Source organism: Spea bombifrons, chromosome 8 (assembly GCF_027358695.1).
Source record: "Spea bombifrons isolate aSpeBom1 chromosome 8, aSpeBom1.2.pri, whole genome shotgun sequence".
NCBI lineage: Eukaryota > Metazoa > Chordata > Amphibia > Anura > Pelobatidae > Spea > Spea bombifrons.
The window spans coordinates 33,353,567-33,364,148 of NC_071094.1; the positions used below are offsets into that span (position 1 = coordinate 33,353,567).

Consider the following 10,582-nt stretch of genomic DNA (forward strand, 5'->3'; position numbering starts at 1 on the left):
CATGCTCTTTAAGATCGCACAAAATGATTCTTGTGACTGTTTGTTAATATACGACCAACACTATTTAACTACTAGCGAACCATGAACACATCTTCTTTTTTTCTCATTTTTTTATTATTTCACAAGAAACAGCTTTTTAAAAGGCTTAATACCAAACAGTGTTGTGCAACTGATAACTGAAAACCGATTGCTATAAAGATACAATTTTTCTGTTACGATGCTTTTTTAAAAAGTGATATTCTTTCACATGATGGATTTGTGGTTATTTAAACATTCTGTTAATATGCATAACATTCAGCTATAGTTGTTTAGGACACTTTCTTAACCCACGGAAAAGCGGGCGATCGGTTTGAGAAGTGGAGAAATCGGTGATAATCATTGGTATTGACTGCAATAAAAAAAAGCTTCAGAACAGTTTGTTTTTTCACATGCATTTATTCTTTTGCAAATTTATTGTAAATATGATCTTAAATTCTTGATGACATTGAACACTTCAAGCTCTGCAAAATATGCTCTAATTTTTTTTTTTTGTCATTTCCAATGATTCAATCAAGTCTCCACTTTTTATCCGCAATTAAACTCCATAAATAAACGCCACGACAATCAAGTTTTCATGCAATTTTGCTTTAATTTTAGATGTATTCATATTCTATTTTTTTTATTCACTGCTTCCTTAAGATTAAAGCCTTACCAAACCTTAACATGCATAAAGCGTCGTTTGTGTATATATACACGTATCGATATAAACGTGTTAGTGAAGAAACATTCATTCTGCCTCCTTCTATAGGAAGGAAACTTGTGTGCGATATTCCTTGTTTGCTGTGCAGAATACACGTAATGCCATGCAATAATTGTATGTCATTGACAAGCATAGTAAATTGTATATATGTATGTATGGATTCCCAATATGACTGCATAATGGCAAAAGTAGCGAGTGGCATGTATGTTTAATGCCCTTTTTACAGTTTCTTGGCACAGTCGGGGCAGTAGATCTGCTCGTTATGGCGTACAAAGCGCTTGTTAGCCAGAGAGAGAGAACACTTCTTGCAGGTGAAGCAGTACTCATGCCAAGAATGCCCTTCGTAGTTCACGACATTGGAGCCTTTTCCAAATCCTGTTGGCAGAAGTAAAGGATTATTTTAAAATTATGCACACAGATTACAAGTGGGCCCTTTAAATGATGACAGTGCCCCCCCCTGTCACTGGAGGGTCACTATAGAAGCCCACAATTTCCCCCACAGCGCCATCAGCATGTTAGACGTACCGGTGATGGGGTTGTTACATCCAGAGCACTTCTTAGCCACGAAAGTCTTGTAACAGTCAACGCAGTAGTAGGCATCTTCAACGGCGGTGAAGCGCTGGCCAGCGAGCTTCTTGTGGCAGGTCTCACACACAAAGCAATCGCCGTGCCAAGGCTGGTCCTGGTAGGTTATCCCACCGGACGTTATAGGCTGAGGAGGAAGCCATCAAAACGCTTAATTAAAAAAGTTAAACTTTAATTGCATGTAGACATTTTTTTTTAAAACACAGATGCTTAACATCGAACCAGTGTCTTAAAATATAGAAATACAAACATGGATAGTAAGTGGTTTAATATTCTCCATGTATAGCCATGCTTTCTACGCAGTACTTACATTCTTGCACTTCACACAGTGTTTTGCAAACTTTTGTTCATGGCAGGCAACGCAAAAGATATCCGTCCCTTTGGGAAAGAAACTCCCCGTCCCTATCGCTTGCTTGCAGTTGCTGCATATAAAGCATTCCTCGTGCCAGGCGCTGCCCTTGTATTCGACATTGCGTCCTCCTGCAACATGAAACGGAAAAACATCGTAAACCTTTTCTCATCCCTTCACACCACAAATGGGGACAATTTGCTCAGTGGAGATCGAAAGACTGTTGATAAGTCAAACTGATACATTTTCCTTCATGGTATCATTTCAAAGTAATTATAGAAGGAAAACCTGTCTTACTTCCTCAACTAAAAGTCCATAGTATTTACAGCACATCTACTCTTTTCAGAACAGCCCTGGAATAAAGAATGAATGCAAGGGCTGCATGAAGGTCCATTGAATGGTCATTATGGTCAGGTACTGGCTTTAGGGCAGATGCTGCCTCTGGATAAATCTGCTACAAGGATTTGTTTCCTCCACCTGATTTGTTTAAGGTCAAGATAAGTGCTACGGGGGCCATAGGTGCAGAACGTGGCTGTCTGAGATGTAAGCTAAAGCTTCTTAACTGCTTCTGTATCCTAAAGCGCTGGAAGATGTGTTGTCCTCATGAAAAACGCAGGGAGACCCCGTTACCTGGTGTAATGTGCTTGTGGCATGCACCGCATCGGAGGGAGTCCTCCCGGGTGGTGCACTTGGAACACAAGATCTTATTGTCTTTAGCAATAAATTGCTCGTTGGCCAGAGGATGGTAGCATTTAGCGCACCGGAAGCAGGTGTCATGCCAATAACGGTTCTTGTAGTGGAGCTCCTGTTCAATGACAGAGGTTTGAGAATAAATGGATATATGCGACTTCTTTTTGTGTACACACATTAAAGAAATAGTCATATTGATGCATTTTTTTATGATGTGTCTATATTATTTATTATTGCCACCTAAAAAATATGTACGTTAATTGAGAGACCGTAAACCAATCTATGGGGATTAATCATGAAAAAGTACAGGACAATATGAGTCTGTATTACACATGTTGGGATTCTGTAGTAGGACATAAGTACACTTCATGTGTATTTTCACTGCTTGTGTTCATTGTGTAATGATTTGAGTCGGATTCATGCACTTGATCTCCACCAGATGGAGGTATATAACTTGGGAAAATTACTTAATGTGAGAAAATAAACAAAAAGTTGGCTTATATCGAACACGCTGGTTTATTTTTTAGGCCTTTGGTTTTTCACATTCATTCCCTGGAACGGGGATGTTTGATGTGTTGGATCCATGCACGTGCAAGCACTGATCAGTATCCGAAAGAGACAGGGGAGAAAACAGTTTGCTTCACTGCCTGATAACAAATAACAACCATTCGGCCCATTTAGTAAACTATAATTTCCTACAGTAAAGACTCAGACCTTAATGAGCCATTGGTCTCATATTAGAGTCAGGATATCCAAATGCATATCACGTGCATGTTTACATTCACACACACACACACTGTGTCATTCATTCATTCATCCTCCCCACTAGTTCTTCATACCTTGGCGTCCGCACCAATGGGTTTTCTGCACTCCGCGCAGGTGTTGGCACATATCTTCTCAAAGCACTTCACACAGCAGTTATGTCCGTCCTTCTCCACATACTTCTTTCCTTGCAAAGGGGCTCTACAGTAGTGACAATCAAAGCGTTCTGACATGGTGCCCGCAGTGTAGTGACGTGGACCTATTACAAAGAAGAAAAATGGTTAGAAGACAAATGAAATTCCCTTGAGTGTTGTAATGTGTAACATTGCACATATTTTGTGTTCTTTGCCTCCCAAAGTGTCCAGCTACACAGCTGTGAAAAACCATTTGCTCCATCCTGGTTTCTTCTTTTTTTGCTTGTTTGTCACATTTAAATGTTTCAGATCCTAATTTTAATATAATAAAAAAAACCTAATGCGAGTAAACACAAAATGCATCTTTTAAGTCTGCATCATTTTATTTGTTGAAGAAAGTAATTGCCCCTAAACCTAATAACTGGTGGTAACAACTGCAATCAAATGATTGCGATAACGGCCAATGAGTTTTCTACATCACTGTGGAGGAATTTGCTCTTCATGGCAGAATTGTTTTAGTTCAGCCACATTGGAGGGGTTTCCACATGAACGGCCTTTTTAAGGTCTTGTCACTGCATCTCAATGGGATTTAAGTCGGGACTTTGCCTCGGCCTCCAAAACCACATTTTTTTTTCTTTTGAGCCAATCAGAGGTGGGCTTGCTTATGAGCATCGGATTATTGTCCAGCTGCATAACCCAACTGAGGTGGAGCTAAAGGTCACAAACTGATGGATGGACATTCTCCTTCAGGATTTTCTGGTAGAGAGCGGACTTCATGGTTCCATCAGTTACGGCAAGCTGCCCAGGTCCTGAAGCAACAAAATAACCCAAGAACATCACATCACCACCACCGTGTTTGATCATTGGTATAATTGCTGTGTTAGCTTTATCCCAGACTTAACGGGACCCAAGGTCTTCCAAAAAAAGTTCTGCTTTTGACTTATCAGTCCACAGAATATTATCCCAGAAGTGCTGGGGTCATCAAGCTGTTTATTTTGGCAAATGTGAGACAAGCCTTTGTGTTCTTTGAGTCAGCAGTGGTGTTCTCCTTGGAACGCTCCCACGGATACCATTTTTGCACAGTCTCTTTCCTATTGTAGAGTCCTTTTGTGATCTCCTGGATAAGTTGTTGATGCGCTCTTGGAGGAATTTTGGTTGGCCGGCCACTCCTAGGAAGGTTCACCGCTGTTCCAAGTTTTCTCCGTTTGTAGATAACGGCTCTCGCTGCAGTTTGCTGGAGTCCCAGAGCCTTAAGAATGGCTTTGTGACCATTTCCAGAGTGATAGACGGCAGTGACTTTATTTCTCATCCGTTCTTTAATTTCTTTAGATCGTAGCGTTATGTGCTGTTTTTTGAAACCTTTTAGCCTACTACACTTTGCAAGACAGGCTCTATTAATTTGTTTCTTAGTTTAACGTACTAGAGAGTACAATGAATGCTTTGTCTAAGTGAAACCGATTTTTTACGTGTAAAAAGGGTTGATTAGTCTGCAGCCCTGAATTTACTTTTTTACTTAAAATTCTAAACAGCTTCAGAGAAGGAATGTGTATTGCACTTAAGAATTACGTGGGCTGCTTGGGCCGTTTATAGTGTTTATAAACAGGCACGAAGCATCTGCTATGTATAATGGTAATGCGAGAGCACAAATATCAACCAGAAAATGCCAGTGTTCCTTTCTAGAACTCTGCGTTTCATACCTGCCAACTGTCATGTTTTGGTTGGGAGGGGTAACTCCTGTTTCAACAGTCAGCCTTTATGCCTATTCATGGATGGGAACTGGCCGCTCGTAACGTCTGTCTCACAATGGCCCGTGATTTGTTACATGGATACAGTCGATTAGGACTGTGAGTTACACAGATGAGTTCTGGCAAGGCGTCACATAGTGAGTGTGGACCATGATGCCATGATGCAGCCCAAACACCATAAGCTACTAGTGGTTACAGGCGTACACGCTGGGCAAAGATCAGATTTCGGTTTGAATGTGGGATTGCCTGGAATGGCCATAGAACGCTCAGGGGAAACCCACAGGGGAAATGCTGATGTGTATTCTTCATCTGCACGGTAAAGCAATCCTCTTATATGTTGGATTAGCCTGCAGCACCCGCTACTGCTACATGCTTTAGCTACATTCTATCTTCTAAAACACGTAGCATAAACATATTAAACCCAGGTACGTTTGGGGTCACATGGAGTACATTTCTAGCTGAAACATAATTGCAAAGGGGATTTCTATTGATCAATTAGCCTTTTAAACTTAAACTTGGATCAGCAAACACAACGTGCCATTGGAACACAGGAGTGATGGGAGTGATAAAGGACCTCTGTACGCCCATGAAGATATTCCAATAAAATCAGCCGTTTCCAGCTACAATAGTCATTTACAACATTAACTTCTCCACTGTTTTTCTTCCAAAAACCAAAGGACATTTCTAAGTGACCCCAAACTTTTGGCAGTGCACATACTCCAAAGTCCAAAGAAAAAGAATATGGAGATACCTAGTAAAGAGGGTACAGTATTTTGTAACATCACATCGTTTTTAATGGGTTTCATTGTTGGGGTTAAATTATTTGATCCCTGACACTGTTCTGTAATCAAGTCTCATCTGGCCCTGTGATGGCCCCTATGAGAGAGACCGAAGTGACCCTGTGTTGTGCCATTAGAATTCAGTATAATCTATAATCATATTGGGAACAATCCCTCAAATCCAGATTTAAAAATGTTCTGGAACTTGACTGCTTTGGCCAGATCTCCCCAGTTATGTTAACCTTGACCTTGCTCCTTAAACTGGCAAAATAACTACTTGTCACCGCTTACTAAATAAAGCAAGCAAATCCACCAACAGATGCTGGCAGATCCGCCAACGGAGGAGTTAAAGGTCGAAGGCAACGTGTTGCTGTAACCTTTATTAATGTCAATATTAAACAAGTGGTGCTTGCGGTATTCGCAGCCGGAGCCAGCACAGGCGTTGCAGCTGATATTTGCCCGCAGCTGTCGGTGTGAATGGCTAAAAGCTTAGACGTGCCAAAAGCCATCTTGTTGTGAAGGCATCTTCTGCAGGCCGGGTCAATTGAAGGAAGCCTTGCTCTTTATGACTCCTCAGATTAACATCTCACTAAAATACTTTGTCGCTTGTGGCCATGTGGGGTTAGGATCGTTGTATGAAACTCGTTGTAAGGATGTACATTGTCGCGTCTCTGGTATCTAACATGTAATGTGACTGATGGGCTCTAATAAACGGTTAAACAACTAAGATTGGCAAATGATTCCGGCCAATTATAAAATTTAAATATGTTATATTTAAATCAGCTCAGTGATTGTTTCGTGGATGTTTGGCTTAAAATGCATTTTATATATTTTTATACTTCTGTTGGGTACTGACCTAAAAAAATGAATATGTGGGAAAAATGAATTTTAAGGGAATTATTTTTGATTTCACAGAGCGAAGAGGAAAGTAAAAATGAAAGCGATAAGTTCTATATCCTCCTTTGAGAGACATTAGGTATCCAGGATGTGATAATAGCTCCTTTTGATAGACATTAGGTATCCAGTATGTGATAATAGCTGCCTTTGATGGACATTAGGTATCCAGTATGTGATAATAGCTGCCTTTGATAGACATTAGGTATCCAGTATGTGATAATAGCTGCCTTTGATGGACATTAGGTATCCAGTATGTGATAATAGCTGCCTTTGATAGACATTAGGTATCCAGTATGTGATAATAGCTCTCTTTGATAGACATTAGGTATCCAGGATGTGATAATAGCTCCTTTTGATAGACATTAGGTATCCAGTATGTGATAATAGCTGCCTTTGATGGACATTAGGTATCCAGTATGTGATAATAGCTGCCTTTGATAGACATTAGGTATCCAGTATGTGATAATAGCTGCCTTTGATGGACATTAGGTATCCAGTATGTGATAATAGCTGCCTTTGATAGACATTAGGTATCCAGTATGTGATAATAGCTCTCTTTGATAGACATTAGGTATCCAGGATGTGATAATAGCTGACTTTGATAGACATTAGGTATACAGTATGTGATTATAGCTGACTTTGATAGACATTAGGTATCCAGTATGTGATAATAGCTGCCTTTGATAGACATTAGGTATCCAGTATGTGATAATAGCTGACTTTGATAGACATTAGGTATCCAGTATGTGATAATAGCTGACTTTGAGAGACATTAGGTATCCAGTATGTGATAATAGCTGACTTTGATAGACATTAGGTATCCAGTATGTGATAATAGCTCCCTTTGATAGACATTAGGTATCCAGTATGTGATAATAGCTGACTTTGAGAGACATTAGGTATCCAGTATGTGATAATAGCTGACTTTGATAGTTGGGTAGACATGAGAACATCCCACACCTTGGTTTTTTGGCCATATCCCGTCGCAACGGAAATGGTTCCCGCACAACATGGACCCTTTCCAAGGAAAGCCTTAGCACCTGCACCCCATCTGCTCTTCTGCCAGAAGTAATGTTAGTCGCGTCATTGGACTAAATCTAACTTTCTGTTCTGCCATTTATAAAACATCACGCATTGAGGGCTAAGGGCTATTTAAATACATCTAGGGATTTAACAAAGTGCAAGACGAAATCATATCTCAAAGGAGGTCATAATGTTAAAATCTGAAGGTGGGAAGCTTAGATGTAATGTAAAGAGATTTTCATTTACTGAGAGGGAGGTAGCTAAGTGGAACAGCCTTCCAGCAGAGGTGGTAAAGGTTAATACAGTAATGAAATTTAAACATGCATGGGATAGGCATAAATCTATCCTGAATCTAAGACGAGGCAAAGGACTGATTAAAGTCTGAGTCTTTACATCAGGGGAAAACAGGCAGATTAGACGGGCCGAATGGTTCTTATCTGCCATCAAATTCCATATTTCCATGACAATTCAGGAAACTACAAACGCTAATGACACCATGATAATATCAAATAAAGTTATTTTAGGCATATGAGTCATCAGAGCACAAAGGAATGATATGACTCTGACTCTGACTCTGATGTCTCTCTGGATCCTAATAACAAACTCAACCAAACAGAGATCTGGCCGGCTGCCTGCGAGCCGCTCTCTGCCTGTCAAATGATATCTGGAAAGAAAGTGACAGATGCAGGATAAACAATGTATGAGCTACGAGGCGCTTGTCCCCGACGTTTACCAAACCACGTTCATCCGCTCCATATCAGAAGAATTCTACTGTAATGTGTTTGCTATTCAGCTTGTAGCCCAGACAACAGCTCAGCGTTGCTAATGACTCCTTCAATGACCGTTTATCATATAATAATGGAAATATTTTTATCCTACGATGGAACTTCATGGTATTGACCTTTACTATTTCTTTTAACCTTCAAAGACATAACAATTTAAGGTAGGATATTTCCTAAAATGGAAGAAAAGTACTAAAAACAAGACTGATTTAGACTTAGAAGAGGAACATAGATGGTGTGAATGGAAGCACAACTCAAAGAAGTTGGGAACATTCCCGTGGAGAACAATAATTCATTAGGCTTTCAGGTATTTCATGGAAATGATGACACCTTACGAGTTATAGTTTGACTCAGATGGGAAAGCTGGAAATCTCACACATTCTCTCTGCTTCCTCGGAAGAAGGTACCAAAGATGAACACAATCATCGGTGGTTCCATCAACCATCATTTGGTATCTACACTGATTCACCATCGCAGGTGACCTCCAGCTTCATGTTTGGAAGCTGTAAGGAAAATCCCTAATTTAAGACAGATGACCTGATTGAAAAAATATATATAAACCCTAGTTTTAGAACCAAACGCAAATATTGATGTATTTAAGAAGTTATTGATGAAACTATTATACAGTATAAAAAAATTTAAATCTAGTTTCCATATTCCCTAAATTGTCCAATATTTAAATTTTTCTAACTTTTTTATTCTATAAACTGCTGTTTTAGTAGAAGTATAAACCTCTTCCTTATGAGAACACCACGAGTACATCATTCCTGATTGTATCTCTAGCTCACTCGAGTCAATGGGGCATCACTGGAAGCCAGACTAATTTATCATTGCAACAGCGAATTGCTTTCCAGCCGCCTACTGATTCTGTGCATAGACCGAGAGCTGGGACGATAAGGGTTACGAGCTTCTATCCGTGTAACATCACAACATCTCTGTACATGCACATCAATTGGGGTTTTATCTAGTAAATGGAGCGTCCAATGTAACTTCAAATAAAACGCACACGCTACAGGTCGACATTGATTGCTATAAAAAGCTAAAGTAAAAAATTCTGGCAAATAATACATTTAAATGTAAACGCATACGTGAAAACAACAAAATCGAACACAGCAAAATAATACCATTTTCTTTATGAAAACATTTGCAATTTGTTTAGTTTTATTAAAAAGTGTGTAACAGTGCAAGAAATCAGGTTAGATGGTGAATAGCCATCATTTACTTGATAGGGATAACCCTTCATAATGAATAGTTAGTCCCATGAAATTAAGAGGTTAATCTCACACACACTCGTCCTTTAGTGCCATTTAGTAAATAAGCCCCAGTGAGTATTAGTTATGAATGTATATTGCTTTATATAATAAAAATAGAAGTGCCACGTTCGCCATACATCAGTAACGATTTAGAAATAAAAGCTAGCCCCGTGGCAAATGGTTGAATATATTCTTATCCTATTGTAGTAATAGTGGCTACCATTTACCTGAGTGTCTCTCAAAAGCCATTGTAGCAGAATATTCAGAGTCCCACTTAACCAAGAGCTGTGTTCGTAGCTGATACCAAATCGTTTGATAGCGTCCATTTACTGGAGGCTATTAATAAGGAGACACGGGCGAGCGTTCACACCCCTCTCGGGGGATTTCGTGTTTAATCCCACTTGAAAAACAAGACCATTTTTGGTTATCTTATGGGAGAAGAATAAGGTCCAAAAAAAAAAAAAAAAAGTGTACACACAAAATGCCCAAACATCTACTCCGATTTCTAATTTAGCTTCCCGGCAAATGCAGGAGCGGAGGAGTCCGATCCCCGAGCGAAACCTAATATCCCACTCAAAGATCAAAGTCTGCTTCGTTTATCAATGGAAAGTATACGTCAGTCCTCAGAACATCACCGTACTATATTATTATATATATAAATATAATACGGGTCTATACTGTCTGCCTGCTCCATACTATATTATTATAAATACGGGTCTATACTGTCTGCCTGCTCCATGCTATATTATTATAAATACGGGTCTATACTGTCTGCCTGCTCCATACTATATTATTATAAATACGGGTCTATACTGTCTGCCTGCTCCATGCTATATTATTATAA

At 39.5% G+C, this 10,582-nt stretch overlaps 1 protein-coding gene across 1 annotated transcript; it reads right to left on the reverse strand.

The window, feature by feature from the left end:
- Positions 1 to 92: 92 nt before the first annotated feature.
- Positions 93 to 10,106, reverse strand: FHL1 (four and a half LIM domains 1). Its single transcript, XM_053474243.1, has 6 exons — positions 9,966 to 10,106; positions 3,203 to 3,384; positions 2,304 to 2,478; positions 1,635 to 1,804; positions 1,265 to 1,451; positions 93 to 1,114 (listed from the first exon to the last, which is right to left on the reverse strand). Exons 1-6 carry the CDS (start codon positions 9,985 to 9,987, stop codon positions 960 to 962), a joined length of 891 nt encoding a protein of 296 aa, XP_053330218.1. The 5' UTR covers positions 9,988 to 10,106; the 3' UTR covers positions 93 to 959.
- Between the last annotated feature and the right edge of the window lie 476 nt (positions 10,107 to 10,582).

Excerpts from the sequence above, each read along its gene's own strand:
- FHL1 (XM_053474243.1), bottom strand. The coding sequence starts at position 9,987 with ATGGCTTTTGAGAGACACTCAG. Across the intron at positions 2,479-3,202 it reads CCATTGGTGCGGACGCCAAG|GAGCTCCACTACAAGAACCG; the intron begins GTATGAAGAACT and ends GTCATTGAACAG. Across the intron at positions 1,805-2,303 it reads CCACAAGCACATTACACCAG|GAGGACGCAATGTCGAATAC; the intron begins GTAACGGGGTCT and ends TTCATGTTGCAG.